At 45.4% G+C, this 15,288-nt stretch overlaps 2 protein-coding genes across 10 annotated transcripts in view; both read left to right on the top strand.

Annotated features, from left to right (window-relative positions):
* The window catches only part of LOC118240081 (pre-mRNA-processing factor 17-like), a 91,781-nt gene that overhangs the window by 44,584 nt on the left and 31,909 nt on the right, over positions 1-15,288 (top strand).
* Positions 1-15,288, top strand: part of LOC113569361 (NACHT, LRR and PYD domains-containing protein 12-like) — a 138,145-nt gene that overhangs the window by 117,709 nt on the left and 5,148 nt on the right. For all 9 annotated transcript variants that reach the window (XM_035526165.1, XM_035526161.1, XM_035526164.1 and 6 more), the window contains 2 exons: positions 6,568-8,676; positions 14,556-14,729. In XM_035526165.1, coding sequence (XP_035382058.1) covers positions 6,568-8,676; positions 14,556-14,729 — 2,283 coding nt within the window. The remainder of the gene's footprint in view (positions 1-6,567; positions 8,677-14,555; positions 14,730-15,288) is intronic.

Here is a 15,288-nt window from a genome sequence, read left to right as displayed (position 1 = left end):
TGGAGACCTGCATAAACTTTACAACAGTTCTGTTAGTAAAATACATATAAATGTACAGATGGAAAATGGTTTACAAGGGTACATCACCTAGAAATGAGTGATGAGTAGTACAGGTAGTCTCTCTCTGTCTGATCTCTTAGTGTCTGGTGTGTAGCAAGGACATCTGTGTACTGCTAAAATGAACAAGAACAGTTAAGGTTATAAATAAGTTAATGTTGTATTATAGTTCAATAATAAGAAAAATGCAGACAAACTAGTGTACATTTCAGGATCAAGTGAGTGAGGCAGTCATACTGAGCACAGATGAACTCAGTGTGTGTGGAGGGGGGGATTGTGTGCATTTGTTTGTGCACATTTGTGTGTGCACATGCGTGTGTGTGTGTGGGTTTGTGCATGTGCTGAGGGTGAGTAGAGTAAAGCTGAGAACCAAGCAGGTGATGATCAAGACAGTAAACACCATCTAACTAAGAGACACTGACTGACTGTTATACCTTCCCAGTTACATGTCTCCTACTGTTAATACCTCTATATCACCACTAAATGTCATCTTATACCCACCCAGAATTACATGTCTAATACTGTTAATACCTCTATATCTTATACCTACCCAGAGTTACATGTCTCCTACTGTTAATACCTCTATCACCACTAAATGTCATCTCAAAGTTCAGAGAGGTTTTATTGTCACTTCAGCTATATACAAGTACACAACAAAAATGAGACAATGTTCCTCCAGGACCATGGTGCAACACAAAACAACAGTGCAACAGACAACATGCTACACAAGTGCAAACAGTCCAATATAGTGCAAAAATGTCATTAAATAAACAAACAATAATAAATACAGAACAGGACAAATACAAAATGAGCGGACAGTGCAATTATTTAGTGCAATACTGGGAATATGTAAAGTGAGTTGTGCATAGGAGTCAGTGACACGCTACACTGAACATAGCAGTCACCGGTAGCAGCCAGAACAGTTCAGAGTACAGTGCTGGTTTGGTACAGTACTCTAGCAGCAAGTAGGATAATGTGCAAGACTGCAACAGGCGTGCATAGTTTGTGTGAGGCTTGACTTCAGCACTAGTCCGATGCAAAACAATGCGTGTGTATGTGTAAAAGTGCCGATTTTGGAAACAGTTCATGTGAGGGGTGTGTGGGGTCTTTCACAATGTTGGTGGCTTTCCGGATGCAGCGTGTTATGTAGATGTTCGTGATGGAGGGAAGAGAGACCCCAATGATCTTCTCAGCTGTTCTCACTATTCTTTTGGTCTTGCGGTCAAAGACGGTGCAGTTCCCAAACCAGGTAATGATGCAGCTGCTCAGGATGCTTTCTACAGTACCTCTGTAGAAGGTAGTGAGGATGGGTGATGGGCTTCCCTCAGCTTCCGAAGGAAGTAAAGATGTTGCTGGGCTCTCTTGGTGATGGAACTGGTGTTCAGGATCCAGGTGAGGTTCTCCGCTATGTTAACACCAAGGAACTTGATGTTCTTGACGATCTCCACTGAGGAGCTGTTGATGGCAAGCGGGGAGTGATCTCGCCTTGCTCTCCTGAAGTCAACAACCATTTATTTTGTCTTGTCAACATTCAGATACAGGTTGTTGACCTTACACCAGCTCACCAGTTCTCGCACCTCCTCTCTGTATGGTGACTCATTGTCTTTGTTGATGAGACCCACCACGGTCGTGTCATCGGCGAACTTGATGTGATTCGAACTGTGCATCGCTGCACAGTCATCAGTCAGCAGTGTGAACAGCAGAGGGCTGAGTACGCTGCCCTGGGGAGCACCAGTACTCAGTGTGGTGGTGTTGGAAGTGCTGCTCCCAATCCGGACTGACTGAGGTCTACCAGTCAAGAAATCCAGGATCCAGTTGCAGAGGGAGGTGTTCAAGCCCAGTAAGCTCAACTTTCCAATCAGATACTAAGGAACAATGGTGTTGAATGCTGAACTGAAGTCTATGAACAGCATTCTTACGTAGGTGCCCTTTTTATCCAGATGTGTGAGTGCCAGATGAAGTGTGGTAGAGATGGCATCATCTGTAGAGCGGTTGGAACGGTACGCGAACTGCAGGGGGTCCAGAGAAGGGGGAAGCTGGGTCTTGATGTGTCTCATGACGAGTCTCTCGAAGCACTTCATGATGATGGATGTGAGTGCGATGGGACGGTAGTCGTTGAGACACGACACCGTGGGCTTCTTGGGCACGGGGACGATGGTGGTGGTTTTGAAGCATGTTGGGACCACGGCGCAGCTCAGAGAGATATTGAAGATGTCTGTCAGGACATCTGCAAGCTGGTCAGCACATTCTCTGAGCACACGACCCAGGATGTTGTCTGGTCCAGCAGCTTTCCGTGGGTTAACTCCACACAGAGTACGCCTCACATCAGCCGCCGTCAGGCACAGCACCTGGTCACTTTGCGGAGGGATGGACTTTTCTGCTGCAACAACTTTGCAGCAGGTGATGTTTTCCTGTAGTTAGTAATGGCCTGAATGCCCTCCCACATGCGCCGTATGTCACCAGTGTCTTTGAAGTGTCCATGGATCCTCTGTGCGTGTGCACGCTTTGCTTCCCTGATCGCACGTGAGTTTGGCTCTTGTTTTCCTGAGAGCCTCTCTGTCACCTGTTCTGAAGGCTGAGTCACGGGTCCTCAGTAGCATGCGCACCTCAGCAGTCATCCATGGCTTCTGGTTGGGGCGTGTGGTGATGGTCTTGGAGACAGTAACATCAATGCACTTGCTGATGTAGCCAGTCACTGATGCTGTATACTCTTCCAGGTTAACATTGCCACCGTCAGTAGCAGCCTCCTTGAACGTGATCCAAGTCGTCTGCTCAAAACAGTCCTGAAGAGCAGAGATGGCTCCTGCTGGCCAGGTTCTCACCTGCTTCAGAAGCGGTTTCGAGCGTCTGACGATCGGTCTATATGCAGGGATCAACATTACAGACGTGATCAGAGTATCCGAGGTGGGCGCGGGGCTCCGCCCGGTACGCACCGGAAATGTTTGTGTAAACGAGATCCAGCGCGTTTGCTCCTCTTGTTGCAAAGTTCACATGTTGATGGAATTTAGGCAGTGCTGACTTCAGATTTGTGTGGTTGAAATCTCCGGCGACAATAAACAGTCCGTCTGGATGAACGTTCTGCAGTTCACTAATCGCTCCACACAGCTCCTGCAGAAACTCTCGTGTGTTCGCGCTGGGTGGAATGTACAGCGCGATTATAAACACGGCGGTGAATTCCCGCGGTAAATAAAAAGGTCTGCATCTCACAATAGCAAACTCCACCAGCGGTGAGCAGTACGTAACGACAAGCACAGAGTTTTTACACCAGGATTCACTGATATAAATGCATACTCCTCCGCCGCGTGTTTTGCCGGAGAGCGCGTTGTCTCTATCGGCACGGATTGAGACTAATCCCTCCATCTGAATGGCGGCGTCTGGAATACTGTCGCTGAGCCACGTTTCAGTAAAGATGAAAACACAGCAGTCTCTGAACTCTCGCTGTGTAGTCTGCTGGAGTTTGATGCAGTCCAGTTTATTATCCAAGGAGCAGACATTAGAGAGGAATAGAGATGGTAGAGCTGGTCTGCTAGGATTAGCTTTTAGCCTAGCACAGACCCCAGCTCGCTTCCCCCGCTTCTGCTTCCTTGCACACCGCTTGCGGTGTCTCCCCTTCGGTATCCGGACTCAGGCGACGCCGTGGTCTGCAGGCCTGGTACGCATAGCAACCCGAGCTCACAGAGCGTCTGAAGCACGCCGTCGTCCAGGTAGGTTTGTACATTATGTCTTAAGTGTAGCAGGATAAGGAGGTTGGTTGTTTCTATGTATGTGTGGTTTAAGTTGCTGGAAAAAAGTAGCACAATAGCACCATTATCGGACCCGGAGTGGCGCTGCGTGCTACCGCGCCGCCTTGATAGCTGTCAGGGAACGCGCTCCTCCCGCAGGTCACGTGGTTTGGTCACGTGTGCAGTGGGAGGGTCTTGTTTGTTTATCGTGTTTGTAACCGCGCCTGCGCACACCTGCACCTGCTTTAGTCTCGTTATGTCTGTGTATTTAAACCCAGGCTGGTGTGTGCGGGATTATCAGTCATTGTTCATGGTCGTGTTGTTTAAGTACTTGTTCACCGCGTTAACGTTAAACGTGTTCATGTCCATTTTCACTATGTTCGTGTTTATCGAGTACGTTAAATGTGAGTGCCGTTGTCTTCCGTCTTTATCAATAAATGTCTGTCTACGTCGGCGGAGTCTGTGTGTCCTGCGACATTCGGATCGTTACAATAGCATAACGCAGACTGGCTTCTCTGGGCTGTCTGTCCCTGGACTACTTTCCTAAGAGAGGATAAAAATGGATGTATTTTCTGATCAAATTCTAATACTAAATCATACTGTAACGTTGCTGCTGGCCCGAGTGCTGATGGGCGTGGAGCAGGACGCACAGACTCCCTCGACAGAGTGAAACATTTATTAACATAAAACACGAACAACAATGGTGGTACTCACACAACATTAGCGACAGACATAACGGTACATTTAACTAGACACGGGTTACACAACATTGAACAATGGATATACACACGTTTAAACAGACTTCAGCAAACAATGACCAACACAATACACACTAGCAGAGGTTTAAATAGACACATGAGGGTAACCCGTGCAGGTGCGTGCAGTCAAGAAACATCCCGTGACATACACATTACTTGATCAGTCCATAAATATAAAATTATATATTCTAATTTTTTCTGGAAGAGCTTGAAGCAGTGTGAAAAGTCTAACACTGTATACAACCAACCAGGAGGCCTGGATGTGTTTTAATGTTCCTTGTATGTGTGTAAAATGAGTTAAACTCACATGCAGGGAGCATAACATGCACTGTTATCCTGAACTACTCTCAGAAACCAGCAGTGCATCTGTTAAGCTATCAAGAGGTTTGGTATTTCACCAGGTTGATTGTTCCTGCAAACCTGCCAAATAGCATTAATCTCATACGCATATATAGTGCTACTAGATTCTGACTGACCCCAGGTGAGACAGTGCAGTAGATGTAGTGCTGCTAGACTCTGACTGACCCCAGGTGAGACAGTGCAGTAGATGTAGCGCTACTAGACTGACTGACCCCAGGTGAGAGTGCTGTAGATGTAGTGCTGCTAGACTCTGAGTGACCCCAGGTGAGACAGTGCAGTAGATGTAGTGCTACTAGATTCTGACTGACCCCAGGTGAGACAGTGCAGTAGATGTAGTGCTGCTAGACTCTGACTGACCCCAGGTGAGACAGTGCAGTAGATGTAGTGCTACTAGATTCTGACTGACCCCAGGTGAGACAGTGCAGTAGATGTAGTGCTGCTAGACTCTGACTGACCCCAGGTGAGACAGTGCAGTAGATGTAGTGCTCCTAGACTCTGAGTGACCCCAGGTGAGAGTGCTGTAGATGTAGTGCTGCTAGACTCTGACTGACCCCAGGTGAGACAGTGCTGTAGATGTAGTGCTACTAGATTCTGACTGACCTCAGGTGAGACTGTGCTGTAGATGTAGTGCTATTAGACTCTGACTGACCCCAGGTGAGAGAGTGCTGTAGATGTAGTGCTACTAGAGTCTGACTGACCTCAGGTGAGACAGTGCTGTAGATGTAGTGCTATTAGACTCTGACTGACCCCAGGTGAGACAGTGCTGTAGATGTAGAGCTACTAGACTCTGACTGACCTCAGGTGAGACAGTGCTGTAGATGTAGTGCTAACAGATTCTGTCATTCACAGCATTCTGTGAATGCTGTTTAGCAATAGTTTTGGGGTTTCTAGTGACATGCTCACTTTTACTTTTGCCCTTAAATATGTCCCTCTAAAGAATTTTTGAGGTAATTAGTAAACTGACCTCATATCTGTATGTGTGTATATATAGTCTCCTCATTGACGTCATGTAGGTATCTGTATAGTGACTCATCTCTGATGTGTGTGTGTGTGTGTGTGTGTGTGTGTGTGTGTGTGTGTGGTCTCATTACATGTCTGTATATATAGAGTTTCATTACTGATTGTGTGTATAGTATCATTAATTTGCATGTTTGCATATGTATAGTATTGTTACTCTCCTAGCTATCATCTATCTATCTATCTATCTATCTATCTATCTATCTATCTATCTATCTATCTATCTATCTGTACATTTCAGACTCTTGCTAATGTTCTCTAGTGATTGTTAACATTGTTCCATCATTTCTGACTGTTTCTTCTTGTTTTGCTTGTTCTAACAGTGTTTGTTTTTGTCATATGACGCCGTGTGTATTATGACCCGTTTTTCCTGTTATTAGGAATCGTCCTTATAATGTCAGTTACATCCTACTAACCTATAGCCCCGCCCACCTCTAGCCCCACCCACCTCTGACTCCTGAGTGTTACTGTACAGTGTAAATCTCACGGTGTGTCTCCCACTCTGCTGTGTATCAGTCTGTTCCTCATTAATGCCCAGTTCTCCATCACTATCCAAGTTCATTTATTTCAGCACACAAGTCTGTTAATGTTTTCATTAGTACTTTATTATACAGTAGTTTCATTACTGACATTTTGGCTGTATGTGTCTACAGAAGAACTCATCCTGTTCTACATCCACACAAAGACAAGGAAGAGTCCATACAGCAGGACTCTCGCACACCAGTGGATAATGTCCTACACAGAGACTTACACACACACAAAACCAGCATGAAGAACAAGTATGAGAGTTTATTTGAGGGAATCAAATCACAAGAGAATAAAACCCTCCTGAACAGGGTTTACACACAACTCTACATCATAGAGGGAGAGAGTGAAGGAGTGAATGAAGAACATGAGGTTTTACAGATGGAGAAAACACTCAGGAAACAGCTGGTACAAGACACTCCAATCTACTGCTCAGACATCTTTAAACCTGTACAAGGTCCTGAAGGAGACATGAAGGAAGAGAAGATCAGAGCTGTGATGGCTGAAGGTGTCAGACACACAGAACCAAAAGAAGATAAAGGCCCAGAAGTGCCAAAGCTCAGAACTGTTCTGACCAAAGGCATTGCAGGCATTGGGAAAACTGTCTCAGTGCAGAAGTTCATTCTGGACTGGGCCGAGGGAAAAGCCAATCAGGATGTAGATTTCATGTTTGTGCTTCCATTCCGGGAGCTGAACCTGGTTAAAGATGACCAGTACAGTCTGCATAGACTCCTGTGTGACTTCCACCCTGAGATAAAAGACCTGGACCCAAAGATATATGATGTGCGCAAAGTTGTGTTCATCTTTGATGGCCTGGATGAAAGCAGAATTCAACTGAACCTTTCCCAGTGTCATAAAGTGTCTGACATAAGCATGACATCATCAGTGGGTGTGCTGATGTCAAACCTCATCAAAGGAGAGCTGCTTCCCTCTGCTCTCATCTGGATAACCTCCCGACCAGCAGCAGCCAATCAAATCCTTCCTCAGTACATCAACCGTGTGACAGAAATTCAGGGATTCACGGACCCACAGAAGGAGGAGTACTTCAGGAAGAGAGTCAGTGACCAAGACCAAGCTGAGAAAATCATCTCACACATAAAGACAGCAAAGAGCCTCCACATCATGTGTCACATACCAGTCTTCTGTTGGATCTCAGCCACTGTGCTTCAGGAAATACTAAAACAAACTGATACAGAAATCCCTAAAACTCTGACTGAGATGTACATACAGTTCCTACACACTCAGATCAACATGAAGAATGAGAAGTATGAGGGGGAAAAGGAAAGAGATCAAAAGAAACATCTGGAATCCAACAGTTCCATGATTCTGAAACTGGCTGAACTGGCTTTCAAACAGCTGATGAAGGGAAACGTGATGTTCTATGAAGAAGACCTGAGAGAGTGTGGCATTGATGTCACTGAGGCCTCTGTGTACTCTGGGATCTGCACTGAGATCTTTAGGGAGGAATCTGTGCTGTACCAGAGGAAGATCTACTGCTTTGTACATCTGAGCTTTCAGGAGTTCCTGGCTGCTCTCTATGTGTTTCACTGCTATGTGGAAAAGAACATGGAGGTACTGAAGATCTTTCTGCATGGAAGGAGCAGATCTCTTCCTGGAACTCAGTCGATTTTTTATTACCATAATTCTGATGATTTTGATTATTCTGATGATTCTAATCAGTCTGATGTTTCTGATGATTCTAATGAGTCTGATGTAATAATAACAGGTAATAAAAGAGTAATAAACAATAACATGGAGTCTGAGAATATTCCTCTCCATGACCTACTGAAGGCAGCAGTGTGTAAAGCCTTAGAGAGTCAGAATGGATACCTGGACCTTTTCCTTCGTTTCTTGCTGGGCATCTCACTGGAGTCCAATCAGAGTCTCGTACAAGGCCTACTGACCCACACACACAGCAGCCCAGAGAGCATCACATACACAGTCCAGTACATCAAAGGCAAAATACAAAAAGGGCACCTCCCCACTGAGAGATCCATCAACCTGTTCCTCTGTCTGTCTGAAATGAAGGACCAGTCTCTCGCCAGAGAGATTCAGGAGTATCTACGATCAGAGAAACACTCAGGACAGAAGCTCTCTCCTGGACAGTGTTCAGTATTAGCCTGCATGCTTCTGACCTCAGAGGAGGTGCTGGAGGAGTTGGACTTGGAGAAATACAACACATCACAGGAGGGTTACAGGAGGCTGATCCCAGCTGCTGCAAACTGCAGGAAGGCTCTGTGAGTGTTTAACTATTATTTATTCAATAATTTATATTAGTAATTGAGTACTGATGGCTAAATGCTTCATTCACCCTCACAAGGAAGATGCCACACAGCTTTAGAGCTGATACACTGGATCATTTATTTGGTCCCTCCATATTGTCCAGTATTCCCTCAACTCACACACACCACAACACACCACTAGGTGGTGTAGAACCAGCAAAAATATTTCATATAGTTCAATATGAAAATACCACTTAATTTTTGTTTCAAAACAGAATTTACATAAAACATTGACCTTAACATCTTTTTGTCCACTCCTAGTCCTAATGAGTGTTAATGGAAGGTATGTGGCTATGAATTAAAACTAGTCTTAATGAGTGTTAATGGGAGATGTGTGACTGAATTAAAACTAGTCTTAATGAGTGTTAATGGGAGGTGTGTGACTGAATTAAAACTAGACCTAATGAGTGTTAATGGGGTATGTGGCTGTGAATTAAAACTAGTCTTAATGAGTGTTAGTGGGAGGTGTGTGGCTGTGAATTAAAACTAGTCCTAATGAGTGTTAATGGGGGTATGTGGCTGTGAATTAAAACTAGTCTTAATGAGTGTTAATGGGAGGTGTGTGACTGTGAATTAAAACTAGTCCTAATGAGTGTTAATGGGAGGTATGTGGCTGTGAATTAAAACTAGTCCTAATGAGTGTTAATGGGGGTATGTGACTGTGAATGTATAGTCAGGGTTATGATTCAGTTAGAGTTCACTTTGCTAGGATTACTGACTGTTACTGACTTCAGTTTATCACACCCAACTTTAGCCATTTTACTATTAATATTAATTGGAGTCTTTAATGAAGCTAATTACACCCACTGTAATCTACAACTACAAAAGTTAAACACAGGAAGTTCTTTCTCTGCTCTTTCTACAATACCTGCCTTACCCTGTGTACGTACGTGGATGACAGTGTATTGTAGTTAAAGATATAGAGGTCATAGACATGGAAAGGGAGTTCACAAGGTTTCCAGAGAAACCAGATTTAGGTCAGAGGTCCTTCATCAGATGTGCAAGCAAATAGCCTGTTTACACCTTAAATTAAAGTGTTTCATTTCCTGATTGTACCAGAATTCACTTTGGCTGGATTCTGTTTACACTTTTCACTAAAATGTGTCCTCAGAGTGATCAGATGTGCTTCGATCTTTTTTTTAACATTTTAAAAGCACACCAATCCACACATCGTTTCTGTTTTGCTTCCTGAAACCTACATGGCGCCGGTGAGGTCGGCTGCCGTCACGACTGCTCCGTCCACACCTGGCACTTTTTTCGCTCTTCCCGCTACCCCCGACTTCTCCGCAGCCCTTCTCTACACACCACGGCACGTATCTCGTACAGCAGAGACGCCCTTATTTCTCTTAATCTACATAGCACTCACCTCAAGCCGTCTGTAACCCCGGACCCAAGATGGCCGACGGAGATCCTGAGGGAAAACAGAAGACGCGGCGCGGGGAAAAGGCCTCGAGGGAGCGAGCCGGTGTCAGGAACAGGCTGAGGGCTCGGGCACACCGAGCTCCCTTACCTAGCATCCTGCTAGCCAACGTCCAGTCTCTGGATAACAAGAAGCTAGACGACCTCCGGGCCAGGATAAAGTTCCAGAGGGACATTCGGGACTGCAATCTCCTCTGCTTCACCGAGTCGTGGCTGAACCCAGCGGTACCAAACCACGCTATCCAGCTGGCCGAGTTCTTCTCGGTTCACCGCATGGACAGGACGGCAGATTCGGGGAAGTGGAGAGGCGGTGGAGTGTGTGTGATGGTAAACAACAGATGGTACAACAATGCCAATGTTGTTACTCTCGCTCGCTCCTGCTCACCCAACCTGGAGCTGCTTGCCCTCAAGTTTCGTCCTTTCTACCTTCCTCGGGAGTTCACTTCGGTCATCATCAACACCGTGTACATCCCACCTCAGGCTAACATGGACACTGCACTGTGGGAACTTCATGAGGCTCTCACACAGTTTCAGGCACAGCACCGGGACGCTGCACTTATTGTGGTTGGGGATTTCAACAGCGCTAACCTCAAGCGTGCGGTGCACAACCTTTACCAGCACGTAACCTTCCCCACCAGGGGAAACAGGACACTAGACCACTGCTACACCCCATACAAGGACAGCTACAAGGCACTAGCTCATCCACCATTTGGTAAGTCGGACCACGCCGCCATCTTCCTCCTACCAAAATATAAACAACGGCTGAAACGGGAAGCTCCGGTTCAGAGGGAGGTCGCGCGCTGGACAGACCAATCGGTGGCCGCTCTGCAGGACGCTCTGGATGACGCGGACTGGGACATGTTCCGGCGCAGCACTGATGATGTCAGCGAGTTTACGGAGGCAGTAGTAGGATTTATTGGGAAACTGGTGGACGACACGATCCCAAGAATCACCATCAAGAAGTTTTCCAACCAGAAGCCCTGGGTGGACAGAACCATCCGCGAGGCTCTGAACTCTCGCACTGCTGCCTACAATGCGGGGATCATCAGCGGGAACATGGACGAGTACAAGTCTGCAGCATACGGAGTGCACAGGGCGGTGAGGGAGGCGAAGCGGCGCTACAGGAAGAAACTAGAGACACAGTTCCAGCAGAGTGGCTCTAGATCCCTGTGGCAGGGACTACGGACCATCACGGACTGCAGGAGCCCACCCCCCGGACTGAAGAGTGCGGCTGAGTCTCTGGCGAACGAGCTGAATACATTCTTTGCTCGCTTCGAGGCTACATCTAGCAGCGCTAATGCTAACGGCGCCAATGCTAACAGCGCCAATGCTAACAGCGCCAATGCTAACGGCGCTAGTGCTAATGGTACTATCGGCGCAGCCAATGGCACATGCGCGGGGCCCACCATAGAACAGCGCCCTCTCATCATCACGGCGAGTGACGTGAGGAGAGTGTTTAAAAGGGTGAATACCAGGAAGGCGATGGGACCAGACGGTATCTGCGGGAGGGTCCTCAAAGCCTGCGCAGATCAGCTAGCCCCGGTATTCACCGACATCTTCAATCTCTCCCTGACGCTCGGTATTGTCCCGTCCAGCTTCAAGCGGTCCACCATCGTCCCCGTACCGAAGAAACCTCGACCCTCCGACCTCAATGACTACCGCCCTGTCGCCCTCACATCAGTCGTGATGAAGTGCTTTGAAAAGCTAGTCAGAGACTTCATCACATCTTCACTGCCAGCCTCCATGGACCCACTGCAGTTTGCATACCACCACAACCGCTCCACTGACGATGCGATTGCACATCTGCTCCACACTACACTGACTCACCTGGACGAAGGGAGGGGAAATTATGTTAAAATGCTATTTGTCGACTACAGTTCAGCATTTAACACTATCATTCCCTCCCTACTCACTACTAAGTTGGGAGATCTAGGACTGCATACATCCCTGTGCGACTGGATCTCCAACTTCCTAACAGACAGACCACAATCAGTACGGGTGGGCAACTGCGCCTCATCCACCCTCATCCTCAGCACTGGAGCTCCTCAGGGTTGTCCTAAGCCCCCTGCTCTACTCACTGTACACCTACGACTGCACAGCCACTTCCAGCTCTAACATCATTGTCAAGTTTGCTGACGACACCGTTGTCGTGGGTCTGATCTCGGACAACGACGAGAGGGCCTACCTGGAGGAGATTAAACACCTGGAAAACTGGTGCCAGGAAAATAATCTCCTCCTAAACGTTAGTAAGACAAAGGAGCTGATCGTGGATTGCAGCAAGAAGCAGGAGCGGCACTACCAACCTGTGAGGATCAGTGGAACCATGGTGGAGAGAGTAGATAGTTTCAGGTACCTTGGTGTTCACATCTCGCAGGACCTGTCCTGGTCCCGCCATACCAACTCCCTGGCAAAGAAGGCTCGTCAGCGTCTTTACCGCCTAAGGGACTTCAGACTGCCCTCCAAGGTACTGCGGAACTTCTACACCTGCACTATCGAGAGCATCCTCACGGGGAACATCACAGTCTGGTTTGGGAATAGCACCAAGCAGGACAGACAAGCACTCCAAAGGGTAGTGCGTTCAGCAGAGCGCATCACTCACACGGAACTTCCTGACCTGCAGACCATCTACTACAAGCGTTGCCAGACCAAGGCCAGGAAAATTGTGAAGGACCCCACCCATCCCAACAATAGACTCTTCTCTCTGTTGAGGTCAGGGAGGTGCTTCCGCTCCCTGAAGACCAAGACAGAGAGTCTGAAGAGAAGCTTCTTCCCACAGGCCATTCGGGCCCTGAATCAGGGAAACTGATAAACTGTGGGGACCACCACCACCACCATGTAACATGACTGTATATCTGTACATCTGTATATATAGATTTAGATTTATACTCAATTACCCTGTTACACAACAACTGTAGATATGGTATTATACAAAATGGATCTGTACATTCTGTAGATTGTGTACATATATACCCAACCATATACATTGTACATTGTGCATATAATCATAATATACATATATTATACATACATTGTTAATATATTTTTGTACATACATAGAATATATATATTTATCTGCATATATATTTATATTTATATTTATATATATAAATATATATATATATATTTATATATATATATATATATATATATATATATATATATAATTTATTTTTATTTTTTTTATTTTATTTTTTTTCCTCTATGCACCTGTTTCTCTTCCTCAGTTTGGACAGAGCACTCTCCACCATTTCACTGCACGTTATACTGTGCATGACTATGTATGTGACGAATAAACCGAACTTGGTAAACAAGATTCCTTGCAGACTATTACCAGTGTATTATACACTCTCAGATATGGGCAGAAACCGTCTACAACTGGCAACGAGGTGTCCAGCTGTAGCCCTACAGACAGATCAGACCCCTGAGAGGATCAGCCCTGTGATGGGTAGAAGTGTTTACCAAGCAAGAAACGTTCATGAAAAAGCATGTATATTTAAAAAAAAACAATTAACCAGCTGACTTTTGTGTTAATACTACTAAACCACATAAATGGACTTATGAGAATGACCTAACTAGCTGCTGATGTTACCACTAACTGAAACAGGATGTTGTGATTAATGTTCACCATTAGCTAGGCTAGATAATTTACTACTTGGTGAATTGTCAGTTAAGTGATTCAGTCCCGTCTGCCTCAGTGCAGGAGAAGCTTTGACTGGCAGCAGCTGTAATTTCTGCAGTCAGCCAGCAGACGGGTTTCCACTTGTGTAGTTGTACGCAGATACAGAGACTTTCACTTGTATCAAATGCGATCAACATCCATCTCTGACCACCTCCGACTGTGGTTTCAATGATCAGATTACAGTGTGTCTTGGTTGTTTATGACTTGCATTTCATGTGGTAGAGTGAAATCTGAATGTGATCTGATCACTAAATTCTGTCCCTATATCTTAGTTATCTCATAATTTTAGCTGTTACTTCATTTTTAATTCCTTGTAAGGAGTCACATCGCTGTTCTAATCTTGTGTTGTGTAGTAATACTTTAATGACTTAACGAAGGTTTGTTGATTTATTAATTAATATTACAGCTCTAATTATTGTAAATCCTGAGTCTCTAACACACCTGCTCCAGACTCTCTCAGACATTGATTAGTTCTGTCTAGTTCTAGTTCTCTGTAGCTGTCTTATACTGATTGTATTTATATAACATAAAGTGAATAGCAGGTAATAACAGGTATTAGATATTAATGTTGTAAATGTTCATTAACTGCAAGTCTTTTTATTCAGTATCTGCCACTAGTTTGGTTAGACTGACTTGCTTGTTTTCTTGTTTTCTTTCTCAAGCTGTTCAAACCATTTCTGTGCAGTTTGATGGCTCACTCTGTTTTAAATGTGCTTTGTTTCCTCTGTATTTGCAGACTAGGTAACTGTAGTCTGGACACAGATTTGTGTAAAGCTGTATGTTCCACTTTGGCATCATCAAACTCCCCCCTGAGAGAACTGAGTATCAATATCAGCACCCTGGAAGATGAAGGAGTGAAGCTGCTTTCTGATGGGCTGAAGAGTTCAAACTGTAGACTGGAGATGCTCAGGTGAGACTGTAGACTGGGGAGGCTCAGGTGAGCACATGTATTTTGTCACGGAACGTTCGCCTCCCACAATTCACGGGGTTTGGCCCGCCATGTGACTTGGGAGGATGTTTGTGGCCACGCCTGCACACACCTGCACCTTGTTTTGTCTGTGTATTTAAACCCTTGTTAGTGTGTGCAGTATCGTTGGTCATTGTTAATGTAGCATATTAATGTTAAATATTAGTGTTGTTATACGTTTTCCCATTTATCGTGTCCATTTTTTGTTAACAGTTTCATGTTCCTTGTTTGTAATACGTGTGAGTGCCATTGTGTATGTTTCAATTAAATGTTCGTCCTTGTCGAGGAAGTCTGTGCGTCCTCCTCCACGCCTTATATCCTGAAGTGATGTATTCACAGTAAAACAGTTATACCTTTGTGAAGTGACGTATTCACAGTAAAACAGTTATATCTTTGTGAAGTGACGTATTCACAGTAAAACAGTTTTATCCTTATGAAGTGATGTATTCACAGTAAAACAGTTATCTTTGTGAAGTGACGTATTCACAGTAAAACAGTTATC

Source organism: Electrophorus electricus, chromosome 5, assembly GCF_013358815.1.
Source record: "Electrophorus electricus isolate fEleEle1 chromosome 5, fEleEle1.pri, whole genome shotgun sequence".
NCBI lineage: Eukaryota > Metazoa > Chordata > Actinopteri > Gymnotiformes > Gymnotidae > Electrophorus > Electrophorus electricus.
The sequence above is the reverse complement of the archived record's forward strand: the minus strand, read 5'-3'. Positions and strand labels throughout refer to the sequence as shown.